Genomic DNA, 22853 nt, shown 5'->3' with positions numbered 1-22853 from the left:
TGCTAAGTATTCCCCTTGAGCTATAAGCGAGTTTGAGAATTTAGCATTTGCCTTAAAACACGTCGTTGGTATAATCCTGGTTTCTGTGATTATCCTTCTGGACTTTATGATTCTCCTGTTGGGTGCTTTAGATAATCTGTCCTGGTCTGTCTCTATTATATTTGTTTGTTTTAGTCTTTATATTGAGATGTAGTTAACATACTATACAAGTTACCCATTTAAAGTGTGTAATTTGGTGGTTTTTAGCTTATTCTTAGAGTTGTCCCAACTCTCATGACATGCAATTTGAGAATATTTTCATTACTTGAGAAAGAAACCCTTAGCAGTTACTCTTCATTTCTCCCCAACTTTCTTACACAACCACTAATCTACTTTCTGTCTGTAGATTTGCCTATTCTACACATTTCATATGATAGAATGAAACAGAATCATACACTATGTAGTCTTCAGTGACTGGCTTCTTAAGCTCACCATAATGTTTTCGATGTTCATTTGTGTTCCGTTGTGTCCAAGCCCAGTGTTTGGAGCTTGGGTGGGAGGTGATTGCAGTGTTGTCTGCTGTGGTGTTGGGGCTCTGTTGGGAGGCTTTCTGTTGGTGAGCCAGTTGAGGTGTGAGAAGTGACACCTGCTTTCCTGGTGGCCCTGTCTTGTTCTTTGCTCCCTTGGTTTCCTTTGCGCTGGCACTTCAGGGCTGCTTCTGTCAGACAGCCCAGTTTCCATGGCAGATACAGGCTTTGTGCTTGGCCCCAGATAATTTCCCTCTTAAGTCTGTGCCTAGTTCAACAGGAACTAAACCCTTAGAGGGATTCCTTTTTCAGAGCCAGGAACCGTTGCCGGATGATGATGAGGAATTTGAGCTCCCGGAGTTTGTGGAGCCCTTCCTGAAGGACACACCCCTCTATACAGACAATACAGCCAATGGCATTGCCCTGCTCTGGGCCCCACGGCCCTTCAACCTACGCTCTGGTCGCACCCGTCGGGCCCTGGACATTCCACTTGTCAAGAACTGGTAAGGTTTCTCCCTGGGGCAGGGGGAACAATAGTGGATATATAGGAGAAAAGACTCCAACTAGGTGGGCGTGTAGCCTTTCTTAAAAATTCTTGTTTCCATAAAAGTGGCAGACAACCCAAGGCTTGCATTCTTTAGCAGAGTGCCTGGAAGAAGCGATGGCTGAACTCTGGTGGGCTTATTTTCCCAGGTATCGGGAGCACTGTCCTGCCGGGCAGCCTGTGAAAGTGAGGGTCTCCTACCAGAAGCTGCTTAAGTACTACGTGCTGAATGCCCTGAAGCACCGGCCTCCGAAGGCTCAGAAGAAGAGGTGAGGCGCCCTGGGGCCCTGTGCAGACTTTGGTTCCAGAGATATCAGTAGGCTGACTCTCACTCTCCATGTTCCCACCTCAGGTATCTGTTCCGCTCCTTCAAAGCCACCAAATTCTTTCAGTCCACAAAGCTGGACTGGGTGGAGGTTGGGCTCCAGGTTTGCCGCCAGGGCTATAACATGCTCAACCTCCTCATTCACCGCAAAAACCTCAACTACCTGCACCTGGACTACAACTTCAACCTCAAGCCCGTGAAAACGCTCACCACCAAGGTGCTGCACTGGTCCCGAGGGGCCTCCGGGGTGTCAGGGCGGACAGCTGTTTTGCTCTGGCTGCTGACGAAGGCAGACATCCAGTTGGGTCTGTTGCTCATTCATGTTCGTTCTTTTTGGTTTTTTTTTTTGCATCTTCTCCAGGAAAGAAAGAAATCGCGTTTTGGGAATGCTTTCCACCTGTGTCGGGAAGTTCTGCGTTTGACTAAGCTGGTGGTGGATAGTCACGTGCAGTATCGGCTGGGCAATGTGGATGCCTTCCAGGTGAGGTTAGGTATTCCCAACCCCTGCCTGGGTGAGGAGGCTGGAGGAAGCCTGTGCTGACCGTGGAGCTGTTTTAAGGTCCAGGTCTGACAGGGCAATTGTCTTGCAGCTGGCGGATGGATTGCAGTATATATTTGCCCATGTTGGGCAGTTGACGGGCATGTATCGATACAAATACAAGCTGATGAGACAGATTCGCATGTGCAAGGACCTGAAGCATCTCATCTATTATCGTTTCAACACGGTGAGACCCTGACTCTACTGACTTGCTTTCTTTGAGACAGAGTCTTACTCTTGTCGCTCAGGCTGGAGTGCAATGGCACGATCTCAGCTCACTGCAGCCTCTGCCTCCTGGGTTCAAGCAATTCTCCTGCCTCAGCCTCCCGAGCAGCTGGGATTACAGGTGCCCGCCACCTGTAATCTAGCTTTTTTTTTTTTTTTTAATTTTTATTTATCTATTTTTTTTTTGAGACTGTCTTGCTCTGTTGCCCCGGGGGAATGCAATGGCACGATCTCGGCTCACCACAATCTCTGCCTCCCGGTTCAAGCGATTCTCCTGCTTCAGCCTCCCGAGTAGCTGGGACTACAGGCGCGCACCACCATGCTTGGCTAATTTTTGAATTTTTAGTAGAGATGGGGTTTCACTATGTTAGCCAGGCTGGTCTTGAACTCTTGACCTCAGGTGATCCACCCTCCTTGGTCTCCCAAAGTGCTGGGATTACCAGCGTGAGCCACTGTACGCAGCCTTACTGGACTTACTTTCTCACATCTTTTTTCATTTATACATGTAGACAGGGCTCTTTCCAGGGACCTATTTGGAGACCAGCTATGAGTGTATCCTTACTGCCCCTTTAAATTCACATGGGCAGTCTTAGTTCCTGGTTTTTGCCTTAAGGTTTCTCATTTACCCTTTTGTTTTAGATGTTGTTTAGATGTTGAGGACCCAGAGTTGTTTTTTTCTTTTTACTCCTCTACTGCCATCCATATATTTGTCTGTATGTATTTTTTTTTTTTTTTGAGACGGAGTCTGGCTCTGTCACCCAGGCTGGAGTGCAGTGGCGCGATCTCGGCTCACTGCAAGCTCCGCCTCCCGGGTTTACACCATTCTCCTGCCTCAGCCTCCCGAGTAGCTGGGACTACAGGGGCCCGCCACCTCGCCCGGCTAGTTTTTTGTATTTTTTAGTAGAGACGGGGTTTCACCGTGTTAGCCAGGATGGTCTCGATCTCCTGACCTCGTGATCCGCCCGTCTCGGCCTCCCAAAGTGCTGGGATTACAGGCTTGAGCCACCGCGCCCGGCCTGTATGTATATTATACATATATGCCCCACCTCTGCCCAGGTTTTTGTTGCTGTTTAAATGCATTGCTAACTTGTGTTCTTAACTTCTGCTTGGGATTATAGGGCCCTGTAGGGAAGGGTCCTGGCTGTGGCTTTTGGGCTGCTGGTTGGCGAGTCTGGCTGTTTTTCATGCGTGGCATTACCCCTTTGTTGGAGCGATGGCTGGGCAACCTCCTGGCCCGGCAGTTTGAAGGTGAGTGGTTTTCTCTGTGTCCAACTTCTCCTGTTACTGCTTCAAAGCTACCTCTCGTTGTCTGAGTCTATTCCCTGCTCTTGTATGAGCACCCCTTCCTACTGGATTGCCTTTAGGTTCAGTTCTCAAAATGAGTCTGACCTAGTTTTCTATTTCTTGGGCTTCCTTCTGGGGCCTTGAGAGGCAATCATGCACTTGCAGGAGTGGACATTCTTCAGAAGCGTAGTTGTGAATGTTTAAGGTAGCTCATCTTTTTGCATATGCTGGGCACATGGACGCTTTGTTAATACCTAATTTTATTGTGACCATAATAAGTGAGGGACATGAAGGTAGAGACCCTTACTGAAAGCAAGGAATCATGCTTGTAATCCCCTTGGGATACTCTACTTCTAGGTCGACACTCAAAGGGGGTGGCAAAGACAGTAACAAAACAGCGAGTGGAGTCACATTTCGACCTGGAGCTGCGGGCAGCTGTGATGCATGATATTCTGGACATGATGCCTGAGGGGATCAAACAGAACAAGGCCCGCACAATCCTCCAGCACCTCAGTGAGGCCTGGCGCTGCTGGAAAGCCAACATTCCCTGGAAGGTGGGCGTCTCTGCATTTCCTTGGAGGGGTGAACATCGTCTTTAGGTCAGGATCACCACTCTGGGACTCATGAAGGGCCTATCTGGCTCCCACCTCTTTTCTTTTCTCTTTTAGAGAGGTGCTTGCTGTGTTGCTTAGGCTGGCCTCAAGCTCAAGCTCCTGAGCTTGAGCAGTCCTCCTCAGCCTCCTGAGTAGCCGGGACTACAGGTGTGCACCGCAGCACCTGCTTTATCCCGGCTTGATTGTGCTTTTGGACTTTTAGGTCCCTGGACTGCCAACGCCCATAGAGAATATGATCCTTCGATATGTGAAGGCCAAGGCTGACTGGTGGACCAACACTGCCCACTACAACCGAGAACGGATCCGCCGAGGGGCCACTGTGGACAAGACTGTGTGTAAAAAGAACCTGGGCCGCCTCACCCGGCTGTATCTGAAGGCAGAACAGGAGCGGCAGCACAACTACCTGAAGGTTGGGCAGAGTAGGCTGGGCTGGCTGTGAGCGGTCGGGGAGTGGGCATGAGGGAGGACTGCAGAGTTGTGACTGAACCTTGTTCTCGGGGGAGCGGGCTATAGCGGGAGGCTAATTTCATGTCCACCTTGCAGGACGGGCCTTACATCACGGCGGAGGAAGCAGTGGCAGTATATACCACCACAGTGCATTGGTTGGAAAGCCGCAGGTTCTCACCCATCCCATTCCCCCCACTCTCCTATAAGCATGACACCAAGTTGCTCATCTTGGCATTGGAGCGGCTCAAGGAAGCTTATAGGTGAGTATTAGGGTAGATAGGTTCCTGCTGGGAAGGTGACAGCAGGGAATAGCATCACCCTCAGAGTCCAAAGAAAGAAGGTGTAGCCCCAGTCTCTTCTGGGTTTACTTCCTCCTGGTTTTCCCATTCACCGTTCCCATTGCCTTATCAGTGTGAAGTCTCGGTTGAACCAGTCACAGAGGGAGGAGCTGGGTCTGATTGAGCAGGCCTACGATAACCCCCACGAGGCGCTGTCCCGCATCAAGCGTCACCTCCTCACACAGAGAGCCTTCAAAGAGGTGAGTGAGAGCCTCCCAAGTTTTCTTTTTGGTTCTGCCTTTCATTCTTGGTAGAACCAAAGGTAGCAGGTTGCCTCAGGTGATTGGTGTGAACCAGCCTCCTTGTACCACAGGTGGGCATTGAGTTCATGGATCTCTATAGCCACCTGGTTCCAGTATACGACGTAGAGCCACTGGAGAAGATAACTGATGCCTACCTGGACCAATACCTGTGGTATGAAGCCGACAAGCGCCGCCTGTTCCCACCCTGGATTAAGCCTGCTGACACAGAACCACCTCCACTGCTTGTTTACAAGTGGTGCCAAGGTAGAACTTTCCTGAGATTGCCCTGTGAGGAATGGGGGATGAATTTAGTTCTGTGTCAAAATTCTCATCTGGGCAGCATGATTGGTTTACTCTCCTGATGCATGGTAGTAAAAGGAAGTAGTGTTCCTGTTAAACTGAGGAAAGCCCATAGTTAAAGCAATCCGGATGACTACGTGGAATGGTAGTGGGATTGGTTGTGGAAGGTGACGATAGTTACTGTGGGGCTAGTCCTGAAAGAGGATTTCTAACCTGCTGGAGACCTGCCTTGCTACTCCTCAGGCATCAATAACCTGCAGGACGTGTGGGAGACAAGTGAAGGCGAGTGCAATGTCATGCTGGAGTCCCGCTTTGAGAAGATGTATGAGAAGATCGACTTGACCCTGCTCAATAGGCTGCTGCGCCTCATCGTGGACCACAACATAGCTGACTACATGACAGCCAAGAACAATGTCGTCATCAACTATAAGGTATGTCTCAGGCACAGTAGCACGAAGTTGTGTGTGGAATGGTTGTCTGGCCCACTGACTCAAAATTTGCTGCGGGGGAGGCCGAGTGCAATGGTTCACGCCTGTAATCCCAGCACTTTGGGAGGCTGAGGCGGTTGGATCACAAGGTCAGAAGGTGGAGACCAGTCTGGCCAACATGGTGAAACCCTGTTTCTACTTAAAAAAATACAAAAATTAGTTGAGTGTGGTGGGTGCCTGTAATCCCAGCTACTTGGGAGACTGAGGCGGGAGAATCACTTGAACCCAGGAGGCGGAGGTTGCAGTGAGCTGAGATTGCGCCACTGCACTCCAGCCTGAGGGACTGAGCATAACTCCACCTTGGAGGGGAGCCGGGGGAATAGAATTTGCTGAGGGGAGAACAAAAGAGGTTGACCCTGGAGAATCCTGGGACATGGCTCAGGTTGTTAAGAATTGTCATTCTTTCTTTCTAGGACATGAACCATACGAATTCATATGGGATTATCAGAGGCCTGCAGTTTGCCTCGTTTATCGTGCAGTATTATGGCCTGGTGATGGACTTGCTTGTATTGGGTTTGCACCGAGCCAGTGAGATGGCTGGGCCCCCTCAGATGCCAAATGACTTTCTCAGTTTTCAGGACATAGCCACTGAGGCTGCCCACCCCATCCGTCTCTTCTGCAGATACATTGATCGCATCCATATTTTTTTCAGGTGAGGGCTTACCTGGATTCCTAGCCTTGCAGGGTACTGAGGCATATGCTTTGCCTCTGAAATCAGCTATTGTAGCTGAGTTGACTTAACTGCTGTTGGGGCTTTAAAATGGAATGAAGCCCGGGGAGGGTGGGGGTAGGATGGGGTGGGGTCTCCGTCTGTGGAGCTGGAGGACCCGTGGGGTCCCAGATCTCAAGTGTATTAGGGCCTCAGCGGTGTACTTGGTCTGGTGTAGGTTCACAGCAGATGAAGCTCGGGACCTGATTCAGCGTTACCTGACAGAGCACCCTGACCCCAACAATGAAAACATCGTTGGCTATAATAACAAGAAGTGCTGGCCCCGAGATGCCCGCATGCGCCTCATGAAACATGATGTTAACTTGTGAGTCCAGGCTGGGGCTGTGTGAGCTGGAAGGACATAGGCTAAGGGCCCAGAGAGGGCATACCTGAGGCTGTGTCCTGGGTGGGAGACGTGTGGCTGTGGCAGGATATCATCAGTTGGCCTTTGAAGGGAAGTTCCTTCCGAGAAACTGATGTGACCATACGGTTCTCTGGGCAGAGGCCGGGCAGTGTTCTGGGACATCAAGAACCGCTTGCCACGGTCGGTGACGACAGTTCAGTGGGAGAACAGCTTCGTGTCTGTGTACAGCAAGGACAACCCCAACCTGCTGTTCAACATGTGTGGCTTCGAGTGCCGCATCCTGCCGAAGTGTCGCACCAGCTATGAGGAGTTCACCCACAAGGACGGGGTCTGGAACCTGCAGAATGAGGTACAGCCTGGGAGGGGCTGGGAGTGACATGAGTGCGCCTGCGCTTGCTGGGTGAGTGGGAGCCAGGAACACGGGCATCCCTTGTCCTTGTCAGTCACCGGAGCCTTGTTGGGTGGAAAGGCTTAGTGGTGAACACAGTTGGCTCTTGCTTCTATGGGAGTTCCTCAGACAAAGTAACCTTGACTTTGTGGTTTAGGTTACTAAGGAGCGCACAGCTCAGTGTTTCCTGCGTGTGGATGATGAGTCAATGCAGCGCTTCCACAACCGTGTGCGTCAAATTCTCATGGCCTCTGGCTCCACCACCTTCACCAAGGTACAAGGCCGTCATCCCCAGCTTCCCTCTTGTCCTCTGCTGTCCTCTGCTCATCTCACATCCCTTTCACTTCCCCTGATGGCTTCTCCTTCCTTCTCCACTTTGCTTAGTGTGCCAGTTTCCATGCTCTGTGCAGTAGCGGCTTACAGTGTCAGGTCACTTTATAGTTATTTTCTGAGAATTCCTTGTAGGAATTCTGCAGTCTCCTTCTTACGGAGTTGTGATGATTCTAAATTAAGGCAACAGTAAAAGTTGGATTTATTATTTTGAACAGAAAAACATTATTTTTGCACTTTCTTAGGGGCTTGTCTAAATTATGTTAACCAGTAGCATAGAGAACCTGTGAAAAAGCAGCTCTCGTAGGCATCTCAGAGTTTGTTTCTCCTTCACTTACCTTTAGAGGCCCAGCTGAAGGCAACTGGAATTGAGAAAGAAAAATCTGAGGAATTTCGAACTATGTATATTGAAGTTTTCACAAGATTTAAAAAGTTACCTTGGCCAGGCACAGTGGCTCATGCCTGTAATCCCAGCACTTTGGGAGGCCGAGGCTGGTGGATCACCTGAGGTCAAGAGTTTGAGACCAGCCTGGCTGACGTGAAAATACAAAAATTAGTTCTGCTAAAAATACAAAAATTAGCCTGACCTGGTGGCAGGTACCTGTAATCCCAGCTACTTAGGAGGCTGAGGCAGGAGAATCGCTTGAATCCAGGAGGCAGAGGTTGCTGTGAGCGGAGATCTTACCATTGCACTCCAGCCTGGGCAACAGAGCAAGAACTCTATCTCCAAAGAAAAAAAAAAAAAGTTACCTCACTCTGGTTTCCATTAGAGTAACTGTTAACTATAACATTTTTCTTGTATTTGAACGTTCACATCTCAAAATGTGTAGCATTTACATGCACAGAATGTTTTCTGTTTTTTAGTAAGTCTTTTGTTAAGGATACGTTCTATTATGTTTTAGAACTATTGCATTATGGTTGAGTTTCCTTTATCCAAAATTCTTAGGACCAGAAATGTTTTGGATTTCAGGGTTTTTTTTTTTTTAATATTTTCATTATTATTATTACAGACAGGGTCTCACTCTGTCACTTAGGTTGAAGTGCAGTGGTGCTATCGTAGCTCACTGCAGCTCAAGTGATTGTCACACCTCAGCTTCCCAAGTATCTGGGACCACAGGTGCATACTCCACCATGCCTGGCTAATTTAAAATATTTTTTTTTTTTTTTTTTGAGATGGAGTCTTGCTCTGTCACCTAGGCTGGAGTGCAGTGGTGCGATCTCGGCTCACTGCAAGCTCCGCCTCCCAGGTTCACACCATTCTCCTGCCTCAGCCTCCCGAGTAGCTGGGACTACAGGCGCCTTACACCACGCCCAGCTAATTTTTTGTATTTTTTTTAGTAGAGACGGGGTTTCACCTTGTTAGCCAGGATGGTCTCTGTCTGCTGACCTTGTGATCCGCCCACCTCAGCCTCCCAAAGTACTGGGATTACAGGCGTGAGCCACTGCGCCCGGCCTGATTTTTAAATTTTTTGTAGAGCTGGGATCTCACTCTCTTGTCCAGGCTGGTCTCAAACTCCTTGGGTTCAAGTAGTCCTCCTGCCTTAGCCTCTCATAGTGCTGGCTTATAGGTGTGAGCCGCCATGCCCAGCCTCGAAATATTTTCGTTATACTTACAGGTTCAGCGTCCCTAATCCAAAATCTAAAATGCACCAATGAGCATTTTCCTTGAGCATCATGTTGGTGCTCAGAATGTTGGGACTCAAAACGTTTCAGCTTTTTGAGCATTTGGGTTTTAGATTAACCTGTGTCTGGGAATCTGCGAGAGCACCAGAGTTAATGATTGCTCTAGCCCAGCTTGGAAGTGGAGGAGGAAAGGATTCCTGAAAGAAGTAGCATGTGATGAGGCAGGTGAGGGAGGGCGTTCCTTTAGCCAGAAGTGTGGCGATATAACTAGCTTGGTGTACATGGGACTAAGGAAAGTTCAAGGTTTGTTGGAGTAAACTGTGGAATTGGGAATGTTAAGAGATGAGGCTGGATAAATAGTGGAGAGCCATATCATAGAGGGCATTGCACACCTTAGGAAGAATTATGTAAGGGTCTTAAACACAGAGTGACTTTGTCAGATTTGTTTTCCTTTTTTTTTTTTTTTTTTAACTTCCCACATTACAGATGTAGACTTTGTCCGATTTCTGTGTTAGATGATTCACTCTTGCAGCTGTGAGAAAGATGGACCTGAAAGGATAGGATGAGTGACCATGTTTGGGGACCACTGAAGAAGTCCAGATAAAAATGATGAGAGCGGCCGGGTGCCATGGTCGTGCCTGTAATCCCAGCACTTTGGGAGGCCGAGGTGGGCGGATCACCTGAGGTCAGGAGATTGAGACCATCCTGGCTAACACAGTGAAACCCCGTCTCTACTAAAAAATACGAAAAATTAGCTGGGCGTGGTGGCGGGCACCTGTAGTCCCAGCTCCTCAGGAGGCTGAGGCAGGAGAATGGTGTGAACCCGGGAGGCGGAGCTTACAGTGAGCCGAGATCACGCCACTGCACTCCAGCCTGGGTGACACAGCAAGACTCCGTCTCAAAAAAAAAAAAAGATGAGAGCAGGCCGGGTGCAGGGGCTCACGCCTGTAATCCCAGCACTTTGGGAGGCCCAGGCGGTTGGATCACCTGAGGTCAGGAGTTTGAGACCAGCCTGACCAACATGGGGAAACCCCTTCTCTACTTAAAATATGAAAATTAGCCAGGCGTTGTGGTGCATGCCTGTAATCCCAGCTACACAGGAGGCTGAGGCAGGAGAATCGCTTGAACCCAGGAGACAGAGGTTGCAGTGAGCTGAGATCCTACCACTGCACTCCACCCTGACAATGGGGTGAGACTCTGTCTCCAGAAAAATATATAAATCAGTAAAAATGATGAGAGCAGTGAAAGTAGAGGTAGGAAGAGGGGAACAGGTTTGATAAGAAGTTAGCAGGTAAAATCAGCAGAACTTTGTGGTCATGGGATGCTGAAAGAAAAGTGAAAAATGATGTGCAGATGTTGGCATGGGTGACTAGGTGGATGTTAGTGCCACCAACTGGAAGACTACATGAACAAGAGCAGGTTTAGGACAGAAGATAGAAAAATCTAGTTGAGGATATATAAAGTTGGAAGTTCTGAGAACATTTAGATGGAGGTGTCCAGCAGGCGTCTGTTTATACCATATTTCTTCAGTTCCAAGATACGTATTTAAGTACATGTATACACGTATGTGTAGATTCCCCCGCTACCTTAGTGGTGCCTCTTTAATTGATGATCTGTGAGATTTGATTTAAAAAGTATGAGTTTGACATTCCAGAGAGAAATGAAACTAGAAAGGGAAGAGCAGTCAGGGATAACTTAGGGGTTCCGAGGTGAGTAGCAATCTGAAGAAGCATGGAGGATAGGTCTGGATCAAAGATGTAGATTTAGGAGTCTATCAGTACAAGGTTGAAAGCTCAAGAATGAGTGACATCACCCAGGGACAGTGTAGAGTGAGAAGAGGAGAGGGACAGATTTGGAACTGTGGGGAATACCGAGATTAAGTGTGGCCAGAACCTGTGGGAGAGTGCTGGGTCTTGGAACCAAGGCCTTCAGGAACATGTGTCCAGAAATGGGGTGGATGCTTAGCAGTGTCAGTTGCCTAAGAGCATTGGGTTAGATAAGGACTGAAAAGTAGCCATTGGATTTGGCAGTTAGATAAGAACTGAAAAGTAGCCATTGGATTTGGCAGTTAGGACGTCATTGGTGACCTTAGCAGGAGCTGTTACAGAAATAGTAGGGATGGAAGCCAGATGGCAGTGGGTGAGGCTTCATGGAAAGTGAGTGAGTGGAGACAGCAAGGACAGTCTGTTTGCCAGTTGAAGAGAAGGAAGGACATCAGATGCCACCTAGCGGGAGCTGTAAGTCAATGCAGGTGTTTGAATGGCAGTGACCTGAGTATGTTTTAATTAAGGAGCCCAGTAGCAGTTCAGTGTACAATAGAAAAGTGTGGTAACTGGCCGGACGCAGTGGCTCCCACCTGTAATCCCAGCACTTTGGGAGGCCGAGGTGGGCGGATCACCAAGTAAGGAGTTCAAGACCAGCCTGGCCAATATGGTGAAACCCCATCTCTACTAAAAATAAAAAAATTAGGGCCGGGCGCGGTGGCTCAAGCCTGTAATCCCAGCACTTTGGGAGGCCGAGACGGGCGGATCACAAGGTCAGGAGATCGAGACCATCCTGGCTAACACGGTGAAACCCCGTCTCTACTAAAAGTACAAAGAAAACTAGCCGGGCGAGGTGGCGGGCGCCTGTAGTCCCAGCTACTCGGGAGGCTGAGGTTGGAGAATGGCGTAAACCCAGGAGGCGGAGCTTGTAGTGAGCCGAGTTCGCGCCACTGCACCCCAGCCTGGGTGACAGAGCAAAGACTCCGTCTCAAAAAAAAAAAAAATAAAAAAATTGGCTGGGCGTGGTGGCGGGTACCTGTAATCTCAGCTGCGTGGGAGGCTGAGGCAGGAGAATTGCTTAAACCTGAGAGGTGGAGGTTACAGTGAGCCAAGATCGTGCCACTGCACTCCAGCCTCGGCAACAGAGCAAGACTCCGTCTCGAGGAAAAGAAAAAAAGAACAGTAGGTAATTGATGCGCAGAGGTGCAGAGGGTCTCACTAGGGATAGAATGAAGAGCAAGCAGAAGACAAATCCTCTGAACCTAACAGGAAAGTGGTCTGGATATAGAGGAGGTTAGTGGGAAGCTGTAACAGGAGTTTGAGTTTTTCAGCTTCAGTTGGGCTGGAGTGAGGGGAGAGTTGTGTGTCGTGAATTTGATGGTGTTAGGGTATGATGATTGCTGAAGAAACAGAGACTGGAAGGCGTGTTGAGAGCTCAGGTGGGTTTTGGGCAGACAGCTCTAAGTAAGCATTTGTTTTTCCCAGAATCACTTAGTTACGCAGTGACAGGGATGGAGAAGGTGGATAGATTATACTGGTGATTAAGGAATAGAGTTTTGTTAGAAGACAGTTGTGGAGTGGTAAAGGATTGGGTGCAAGGGAATCAAGAGTGCAGGACCCAGCTGAGCGTGGTGGCTCACGCCTGGAATCCCAGCACTTTGGGAGGCCGAGGCGGGTGGATCACAAGGTCAGGAGATCGAGACCGTCCTGGCTAACGTGGTGAAACTCTGTCTCTACTAAAAATACAAAAAATTACCCGGGTGTGGTGGCGGGCACCTGGGAGGCTGAGGCAGGAGAATGGCGTGATCCCGGGAAGCGGAGCTTGCAGTGAACTGAGATCACGCCACTGCACTCCAGCCTGGGCGACAGAGCAAGACTCCGTCTCAAAAAAAAAAAAAAGAGTGCTGGACCCCACTGGGATCCTGGAATAGGGGAGAGAAGAGAGAGCAGAAAAGGCCATTGGCCTGGAAAGAATTGTAGGGATCAGGGAACTATATAAGAAGTTAGAGGCTGAGGAGTGGAGGAGTGCTGAGAGGCTGAGGAGTGGAGGAGGGTGAGGAGGGTGAGAGGGTGAGGAGTGGAGGAGGGTGAGAGGGTGAGGAGTGGAGGAGGGTGAGAGGGTGAGGAGTGGAGGAGGGTGAGAGGGTGAGGAGTGGAGGAGGGTGAGAGGGTGAGTGGAGGAGTGCTGAGAGGCTGAGGAGTGGAGGAGGGTGAGACGGTGAGGAATGGAGGAGGGTGAGAGGCTGAGGAGTGGAGGAGGGTGAGAGGGTGAGGAGTGGAGGAGGGTGAGAGGGTGAGGAGTGGAGGGAGGTGAGAGGGTGAGGAGTGGAGGAGGGTGAGGGTGAGGAGTGGAGGAGGGTGAGAGGGTGAGGAGTGGAGGAGGGTGAGAGGGTGAGGAGTGGAGGAGTGCTGAGAGGGTGAAGAGTGGAGGAGGGTGAGAGGGTGAGGAGTGGAGGAGGGTGAGGAGTGGAGGAGGGTGAGGAGTGGAGGAGGGTGAGAGGGTGAGGAGTAGAGGAGGGTGAGACGGTGAGGAGTGGAGGAGGGTGAGAGGGTGAGGAGTGGAGGAGGGTGAGAGGGTGAGGAGTGGAGGAGGGTGAGAGGGTGAGGAGTGGAGGAGGGTGAGAGGGTGAGGAGTGGAGGAGGGTGAGAGGGTGAGGAGTGGAGGAGGGTGAGAGGGTGAGGAGTGGAGGAGGGTGAGAGGGTGAGGAGTGGAGGAGGGTGAGAGGGTGAGGAGTGGAGGAGGGTGAGAGGGTGAGGAGTGGAGGAGGGTGAGAGGGTGAGGAGTGGAGGAGGGTGAGAGGGTGAGGAGTGGAGGAGGGTGAGAGGGTGAGGAGTGGAGGAGGGTGAGAGGGTGAGGAGTGGAGGAGGGTGAGAGGGTGAGGAGTGGAGGAGGGTGAGAGGGTGAGGAGTGGAGGAGGGTGAGAGGGTGAGGAGTGGAGGAGGATGAGGAGTGGAGGAGGGTGAGGAGTGGAGGAGGGTGAGGAGTGGAGGAGGGTGAGGAGTGGAGGAGGGTGAGAGGGTGAGGAGTGGAGGAGGGTGAGAGGGTGAGGAGTGGAGGAGGGTGAGGAGTGGAGGAGGGTGAGAGGGTGAGGAGTGGAGGAGGGTGAGAGGGTGAGGAGTGGAGGAGGGTGAGAGGGTGAGGAGTGGAGGAGGGTGAGAGGGTGAGGAGTGGAGGAGGGTGAGAGGGTGAGGAGTGGAGGAGGGTGAGAGGGTGAGGAGTGGAGGAGGGTGAGAGGGTGAGGAGTGGAGGAGGGTGAGAGGGTGAGGAGTGGAGGAGGGTGAGAGGGTGAGGAGTGGAGGAGGGTGAGAGGGTGAGGAGTGGAGGAGGGTGAGGAGTGGAGGAGGGTGAGGAGTGGAGGAGGGTGAGAGGGTGAGGAGTGGAGGAGGGTGAGAGGGTGAGGAGTGGAGGAGGATGAGGAGTGGAGGAGGGTGAGGAGTGGAGGAGGGTGAGAGGGTGAGGAGTGGAGGAGGGTGAGAGGGTGAGGAGTGGAGGAGGGTGAGGAGTGGAGGAGGGTGAGAGGGTGAGGAGTGGAGGAGGTGAGTGGAGGAGGGTGAGGAGTGGAGGAGGGTGAGAGGGTGAGGAGTGGAGGAGGGTGAGAGGGTGAGGAGTGGAGGAGGGTGAGAGGGTGAGGAGTGGAGGAGGGTGAGAGGGTGAGGAGTGGAGGAGGGTGAGAGGGTGAGGAGTGGAGGAGGGTGAGAGGTGAGGAGTGGAGGAGGGTGACAGGGTGAGGAGTGGAGGAGGGTGAGAGGGTGAGGAGTGGAGGAGGGTGACAGGGTGAGGAGTGGAGGAGGGTGAGAGGGTGAGGAGTGGAGGGAGGGTGGGGAGTGGAGGAAGGTGAGAGGCTGAGGAAGCGGTTGGCTCTAGCACAGGCTCTGGAGTCAGGTGGGTTCACATCATACCTTTGTCATGTTACTAGTTGGGATCTTGGGACAATTGCCCATGTTGGGCCTCAATTCCCTCATCTGTAAAATAGGGATACTGATAAGACCTAGCTCAGACGGCTTTTGTGAGAATTAAATGAAATAGGGTATTTAGTGAACCATACTACTTGATAAATTGCTTGATAAAGCTGGGCACGGTGGCTTATGCCTGCAATCCCAGCACTTTTGGAGGCCGAGGTGGGAGGACTGCTTGAGCTCAGGAATTCGAGACCAGCTTAGGCAACATAGCAAGATCCTATTTATATTTAAAAATAAATAAATAGGCTGGGCACGGTGGCTCCCGTCTGTAATCCCAGCACTTTGGGAGGCCAAGGTGGGTGGATCACGAGGTCAGGAGTTCGAGACCAGCCTGGCCAATATGGTGAAAGTCCGTCTTTACTAAAAATACAAAAATTAGCATGGTGTAGTGGTGTGCACCTGTAGTCCCAGCCACTTGAGAGGCTGAGGCAGAAGAATTGCTTGAACCTGGGAGACAGAGATTGCAGTGAGCCGAGAACATGCCACTGCACTCCCGCCTGGGCAACAGAGAGAGACTGTCTCTCAAAAAATAAATAAATAAATAAATAATATAAATTAAGATAGATTTTAAAAATATGTTTAAAAAGCTATATTGGCTATGCACGGTGGCTCACGCCTACAATCCCAGTACTTTGGGAGGCCGAGGCAGGCGGATCACGAGGTCAGGAATTCAAGACGAGCCTGACCAATATGGTGAAACCCATCTCTACTAAAAATACAAAAATTAGGCCGGGCGCGGTGGCTCAAGCCTGTAATCCCAGCACTTTGGGAGGCCGAGACGGGAGGATCACGAGGTCAGGAGATCGAGACCATCCTGGCTAACATGGTGAAACCCCGTCTCTACTAAAAATACAAAAAACTAGCCGGGCGTGGTGGCGGGCGCCTGTAGTCTCAGCTACTTGGGAGGCTGAGGCGGGAGAATGGCGGGAACCTGGGAGGCGGAGCTTGCAGTGAGCCGAGATCACGCCACTGCACTCCAGCCTGGGAGACACAGTGAGACTCCGTCTCAAAAAAAAAAAAAAAAATACAAAAATTAGCTGGGCATGGTGGCATGTGCCTGTGATCCCAGCTACTCGGGAGGCTGAGGCAGGAGAATAACTAGAACCCCGGAGGTGGAGGTTGTAGTGAGCTGAGATCGTGCCACTGCACTCCAGCCTGGGTGACAAAGTGAGACTCCATCTCAAAAAAAAAAAAAAAGAGGCTGGGCGCAGTGGCTCAAGCCTGTAATCCCAGCACTTTGGGAGGCCGAGATGGGCGGATCACGAGGTCAGGAGATCGAGACCATCCCGGCTAACACGGTGAAACGCCATCTCTACTAAAAAACACAAAAAAACTAGCCGGGCGAGCTGGCAGGCGCCTGTAGTCCCAGCTACTCGGGAGGCTGAGGCAGGAGAATGGCATAAACCTGGGAGGCGGAGCTTGCAGTGAGCTGAGATCCGGCCACTGCACTCCAGCCTGGGCGACAGAGTGAGACTCCATCTAAAAAAAAAAAAAAAAAAAGGCTATGTCATGGGCAAGTTCTATAACTTGTTTTTTTAATGAAGACTTAAGAGGTATAATGTATATAAATTTCTTACCATGGTACCTAGTACATGTAGACCTGAATAAATATTATTTTCCTTCCTACCTCTTATCCCCCAGGAATTTCTGCTATTTAGTAAAGGAACACTGGACTTCTCAGGAATTTATGCTTCCTTCCGTTCTGGGATAGAGCACTGTTAACTACAACAGAAGTACTGTGTTCCGTTACACACATAGCAATTCCAAGTGCAGTCAGGGAATTTACTAAACCTAATGGGAATTGTCCACTTGCCTTTACTGCAATATCTAGCCCATCCTGGCCCCTGGCCCTCCTTTTTCTTTGAGATGGAGTCTTGCTCTGTCGCCCAGGCTGGAGTGTAGTGGCATAATTTCTGCTCACTGCAACCTCCGCCTCCCGGGTTTAAGTAAAAATCCTGCCTCAGCCTCCTGAGTAGCTGAGATTACAGGTGCCTGCCACCATGCCTGGCTAATTTTTGTGTTTTTAGTAGAGATGGGGTTTCACCATGTTGGTGAGGCTGGTGTTGAACTCCTCACCTTATGATCCGCCCGTCTCGGCCTCCCAAAGTGCCGGGATTACAAGCGTGAAACACCGCGCCCGGCCCCCTCCTTTCTGTAGATCTGCCCGGTTGTCTCATCCTGTGGACATGTGAGATGCTCAGTCTCACTTTCGTATTAGGGTTTAAGCTGTTATCTCACCTGCAGTCCTTTCTCCTTGCTTGTCTGAATACTATTTGCTCAAAGCATATTACTATGGTAACTCCAGCCAACGTACTTTCACCTCAATAATTATTCAGAAGACATTTTTTGCCTTAAAGTCTTGACTATATCATTTGATATTTTGTGGTTTGCTGTCTTGTTTTATTGAGCTTTTCGAACCCCTGACCTCATGATCCACCCACCTCAGCCTCCCAAAGTGCTGGGATTGCAGGCATGAGCCACCATGCCCAGCCCATGAAAAGTATATTCTAATTTCCCTTATGAGTTCATATTTCACCTGAGGTTTTGAATTATGCCGTTTACATATTTGGAGGTTTCCCTTATTAGTTTCTACTTTGATTCCATGATGATTAGGAAACATGTTCTATATGATATTAGTTTTTAAAAATGTATCAAAATTTTTTTTTTTTTTTTTTTTTTTTTAGTAGAGACGGGGTTTCACCGTGTTAGCCAGGATGGTCTCTATCTCCTGACCTCGTGATCCGCCCGTTTTGGCCTCCCAAAGTGCTAGGATTACAGGCTTGAGCCACCGCGCCCGGCCCAAAATTTTTTTAAAAAATAATTAATTAATTTAGAGGTGGGGTCTCATTCTTGCCTAGGCTGGTCTCAAACTCCTGGGCTCAAGCGATCCTCCCGCCTTAGCTTTCCAAAGAGTTAGGATTATGGGCATGAGCTACTGCATCTGGCTGAGGCTGACTTTTTTTTTCTTTTTTTTTTTTTGAGATGGAGTCTTGCTCTGTCGCGCAGGCTGGAGTGCAATGGCGTGATCTCGGCTCACTGCAAGCTCTGCCTCCCGGGTTCAGGCCATTGTCCTGCCTCAGCCTCCCGAGTAGCTGGGACTATAGGCGCCACCACCACGCCTGGCTTTTTTTTTTTTTTTTTTTTTTTTTTTTTTGATGGGGTTTCACTGTGTTAGCCAGGATGGTCTCGATCTCCTGACCTTGTGATCCTCCCGCCTCGGCCTCCCAAAGTGCTGGGATGCTGAGATTACAAGTGTGAACCACCATGCCTGGCAGAGGCTGACTTTTTGATGTCCTAGCATACAGTCTATCGTGGTGCCTGTCCCATGTGTGCTGGAAAAGATCTGTTAATCTGTATTCTGCTATTGTTAGGTTGAGTATTGTACAAATGTTAGGTTCAGTCAATTGGTTACATTGCTCAAGTCTTCTATATTCTTAGTGATAGTTTTTGTATACTTCTATCAGTTACTGAGGAGTATTAGAAATCTCTAGTAATCTCAGCAGTTTGGGAGGCTGAGGCTGGTGGATGGCTTGAGCACAGGAGTTCGATCAAGACCAGCCTGGGCAACATAGTGAAACCCCATCTCTACAAAAAAATACAGAAATTAGCTGGTGTGGTGGTACATGCCTGTAGTCCCAGCTACTTGGGAGGCTGAGGTGGGAGAGTCTCTTGAGCCTGGGAGGTGGAGGCTGCAATGAGTGGAGATGGTGCCATTGCACTCCAGCCTGGGCAACAGAGCAAGACCCTGTCTCCAAAAACAGAGAGAAAACTCCAGTTACAGCTGTGAGTTTATTTTCTTTCAGGTCCATCATTTTTTAGATTCTGTTATTAGTTATATAATGTATTTAGGATTATTAGGTCTTCTGAACGAGTTGACTCCTTTATCGTATCAAATATCCCTCTGTATTCCTGATAGTATTCCATGGTCTGAAGTCTTTGTTTTAACATCAGTAGTGCCACTCCAGCTTTGTTTTGTGTTTACATGGGTGTATTTTTCCATCTTTTTACTGTTAATCTGTGTCTTTGTAATTAAAGTTTATTTCCTATCAACAGCATATAGTTGGATCTTTTTGTTGTTGTTGTTTTTGAGATGGAGTCTCTGCCTTTGTCGCCCAGGCTGGAGTGTAGTGGCGTGATCTTGGCTCACTGCAACCTCTGCCTCCCAAGTTCAAGTGATTCTCCTACCTCAGCCTCCCAAGTAACTGAGTCTACAGGCGCCTGCCACCATGCCCAGCTAATTTTCGTATTTTTAGTAGAGACGGGGTTTCACCATGCTGGCCAGGCTGGTTTCGAACTCCTGACCCCGAGGCCCGCCTTGGTCTCCCAAAGTGCTGGGATTACAGGTGTGAACCACCGAGCCCGGCGTTTTTATTTAAATCCAGTTTGACAATGTTTGCTTTACAAATGGTTTGAATACCTCAATTAAGGTTAATGTAACCATCAATGTGGCAATTAGGTCAGTTTAAATCTATCATCTTATTTTTTTTTAATTTATTTTTTCTGTTTTTCTCTTGTCATGCCTTCTTCTGAATTTAGTTATTTTATGACTTTATCTCCACTCTTCACTTATTTGGCTACATGGCTTTTTCCTTCTTATTTGCTCTAAGATTTACAGTATACATCCTTCACTTATCATGATCTACTGTGACCATTAGTCTACTACGGATCGCTTAACATATAGTACAAGAACCTTAGAATAATACACTTTAACTTCCACTCCCACTCTTAGTAGTATTTTTGTCATAACATTTTAGTTGTACATGTATTATAAGTGCTATAATACTTTGTTACTCTTTTTGCTTTGAACAGCCTTTATCTTTTATAGAAATTGCAAAATGAGAAAAAATATTTTTTGCATTTTACCCACATACTATTTCTATTTCTGGTGTTCTTCACTACTTTGTATAGCTCCATCTGGTGTGCTTTTTCTTTTCTTTTTTTTTTTTTTTTTTTTTTTTTTTTTGAGACGGAGTCTCGCTCTGTCGCCCAGGCTGGAGTGCAGTGGCCGGATCTCCGCTCACTGCAAGCTCCGCCTCCCAGGTTCACGCCATTCTCCGGCCTCAGCCTCCTGAGTAGCTGGGACTACAGGCGCCCGCCACCTCGCCCGGCTAGTTTTTTGTTCCCATTTCTTAGTAGAGACGGGGTTTCACCGTGTTAGCCAGGATGGTCTCGATCTCCTGACCTCGTGATCCACCCGTCTCGGCCTCCCAAAGTGCTGGGATTACAGGCTTGAGCCACCGCGCCCGGCCTTCTTTTCTTTTTTTTTTTTTTTTGAGACAGAGTCTCGCTCTGTCTCCCAGGCTGGAGTGCAGTGGTGCGATCTCAGCTCACTGCAACCTCTTGCCTCCTGGGTTCAAGTGATTCTCCTGCCTCAGCCTCCTGAGTAGCTGGGATTACAGGCACCTGCCACCACACCCGGCTAATTTTTGTATTTTTAGTAGAGACGGGGTTTTGCCATGTTGGCCAGGCTGGTCTCCCAACTCCTGGGCTCAAGCAGTCCTCCCACCTTGGCCTCCCAAAGTGCTGGGATTATAGGCGTGAGCCACTGCGCCCAGCCTCATTGTGATTTTGCTTTCTATTTCCCTAGTGACTAATGATGTTGAACTCAAATCTTTCTTGAGTAGTAGAGATAAAATAACTGGATCAAGTAAGTAGTCTCCCCCCTCCCCGCCCTGGCTCATCTGTAATTGACTTTTTTTCCTACTGTCTTTAGATTGTGAATAAGTGGAATACAGCTCTGATTGGCCTTATGACATACTTTCGGGAGGCTGTGGTGAACACCCAGGAGCTCTTGGACTTACTGGTAAAGTGTGAGAACAAGATCCAGACACGCATCAAGATCGGACTCAACTCCAAGATGCCAAGTCGGTTCCCCCCAGTTGTGTTCTACACCCCTAAGGAGCTGGGTGGACTTGGCATGCTCTCAATGGGCCATGTGCTCATCCCCCAGTCCGACCTCAGGTACAGCCCGGTTAAACATATTTCTAAAGCCTGTTGCTTAGGCCCTGAGGGAAGTGGGTGTTTCTTTAGTTTTAGGCTTTATTTTTTCTTTAATCTTGGTTGTACCCCAAACAGGTGGTCCAAGCAGACAGATGTAGGTATCACACACTTTCGTTCAGGAATGAGCCATGAAGAAGACCAGCTGATTCCCAACTTGTACCGCTACATACAACCGTGGGAGAGCGAGTTCATTGATTCTCAGCGGGTCTGGGCTGAATACGCACTCAAGAGGCAAGAGGCCATTGCTCAGAACAGGTGGGCATCTAGGAGGGCATGCCAACCCTGGGGCAGGGGCAGGTGGTGGCCTTTGGACTGTGTGTGGAGTTCAGGGTCAGAGCATGCCATGGTTTTATGGAGGTGAGAAGGCTGGTTCTACTGACCCTAATTATTTTTGGCCAGGAAGGAGTGCTGAGCTCCTCATGTGAGATTGCGTTTTGACTTGAATCTTTCTTTTTTTGGAAGACGCCTGACTTTGGAAGACCTAGAAGATTCATGGGATCGTGGCATTCCACGAATCAATACCCTCTTCCAGAAGGACCGGCACACACTGGCTTATGATAAGGGCTGGCGTGTCAGAACTGACTTTAAGCAGTATCAGGTATGTGGAGGGAGGAGATTTTCCCTGAATCAGGAAAACCCATGACTATCCCAGAAACTGGGGCACCCAGAAGCTTGACCGTGCCTGCCTTCCTATCTAGGTTTTGAAGCAGAATCCATTCTGGTGGACACACCAGCGGCATGATGGGAAGCTCTGGAACCTGAACAACTACCGTACAGACATGATCCAGGCCCTGGGCGGTGTGGAAGGCATTCTGGAACACACACTCTTTAAGGGCACTTACTTCCCTACCTGGGAGGGGCTTTTCTGGTGAGGATTCTCCTCTCTTAGAAGGACCTGTCACAACCCTTTGAGCTCATCTCTTGTGCACCTCTGTGATTTCCTGTGGTGTCCCCCAGACAGCCACCTCCAGGAGGTCAGCAGTGTGCTGGGAGATGGCAGGATATCACCTCACCTGTATCTCTTGCTCCCCAGGGAGAAGGCCAGTGGCTTTGAGGAGTCTATGAAGTGGAAGAAGCTAACTAATGCTCAGCGATCAGGATTGAACCAGATTCCCAATCGTAGATTCACCCTCTGGTGGTCCCCAACCATCAATCGAGCCAATGTGAGTGTGATTGATAGACACTGGAGATAGGAAGCTAAAAATAGTTGTTTCTTCTTGCCTTGGTTATGTCATGAGCACCCGAGTCTCTCGATCTCTAATGTCCCATTGTCGTTTTCCTGGCAGGTATACGTAGGCTTTCAGGTGCAGCTAGACCTGACGGGTATCTTCATGCACGGCAAGATCCCCACGCTGAAGATCTCTCTCATCCAGATCTTCCGAGCTCACTTGTGGCAGAAGATCCATGAGAGCATCGTTATGGACTTGTGTCAGGTGGGCTGGAATCGAGGGAGAGGGTGCTAGAGAGTCGACTCAGCTTGCCCTTTTGCATATGGGAGATCCACCCTGGAAGCTCTGAGGATGAGACTCCTATTGCCTCATTATCGTATTCTACAAACTCTGATTTTAATTGGGCTTCCTTAACAAGTCTTAATGTCTCCATCTTTTCCTTCAGGTGTTTGACCAGGAACTCGATGCACTGGAAATTGAGACAGTACAAAAGGAGACAATCCATCCCCGAAAGTCGTATAAGATGAACTCTTCCTGTGCAGATATCCTGCTCTTTGCCTCCTATAAGTGGAACGTCTCCCGGCCCTCATTGCTGGCTGACTCCAAGTAAGTGCCTCAGGACCCAGCCCTGGGCAGCCAGGAACTTTAGTTTTCCTGTTCTTCTAGCACTGCAACTTTAGGAATTGTCCCTGTCTG

General features: G+C 49.4%; 1 protein-coding gene across 1 annotated transcript in view; it reads left to right on the top strand.

The window, feature by feature from the left end:
* The window catches only part of LOC105471666 (pre-mRNA processing factor 8), a 37215-nt gene that overhangs the window by 4250 nt on the left and 10112 nt on the right, over window positions 1-22853 (top strand). The window contains exons 9-31 of the mRNA XM_011724309.2: window positions 819-1009; window positions 1200-1319; window positions 1403-1592; window positions 1737-1856; window positions 1966-2100; window positions 3257-3386; window positions 3780-3976; window positions 4239-4445; window positions 4580-4743; window positions 4895-5021; window positions 5135-5327; window positions 5607-5794; window positions 6265-6503; window positions 6739-6885; window positions 7063-7273; window positions 7470-7586; window positions 20702-20949; window positions 21064-21243; window positions 21451-21586; window positions 21687-21856; window positions 22022-22151; window positions 22275-22421; window positions 22603-22763. Of these exons, the coding sequence (XP_011722611.1) occupies window positions 819-1009; window positions 1200-1319; window positions 1403-1592; window positions 1737-1856; window positions 1966-2100; window positions 3257-3386; window positions 3780-3976; window positions 4239-4445; window positions 4580-4743; window positions 4895-5021; window positions 5135-5327; window positions 5607-5794; window positions 6265-6503; window positions 6739-6885; window positions 7063-7273; window positions 7470-7586; window positions 20702-20949; window positions 21064-21243; window positions 21451-21586; window positions 21687-21856; window positions 22022-22151; window positions 22275-22421; window positions 22603-22763 (3848 nt within the window). The remainder of the gene's footprint in view (window positions 1-818; window positions 1010-1199; window positions 1320-1402; window positions 1593-1736; window positions 1857-1965; window positions 2101-3256; window positions 3387-3779; window positions 3977-4238; window positions 4446-4579; window positions 4744-4894; window positions 5022-5134; window positions 5328-5606; window positions 5795-6264; window positions 6504-6738; window positions 6886-7062; window positions 7274-7469; window positions 7587-20701; window positions 20950-21063; window positions 21244-21450; window positions 21587-21686; window positions 21857-22021; window positions 22152-22274; window positions 22422-22602; window positions 22764-22853) is intronic.

The sequence above is a fragment of the Macaca nemestrina genome, chromosome 17, assembly GCF_043159975.1.
Source record: "Macaca nemestrina isolate mMacNem1 chromosome 17, mMacNem.hap1, whole genome shotgun sequence".
Classification (NCBI taxonomy): Eukaryota; Metazoa; Chordata; class Mammalia; order Primates; family Cercopithecidae; genus Macaca; species Macaca nemestrina.
This window is presented reverse-complemented; position numbering and strand designations above follow the sequence as displayed.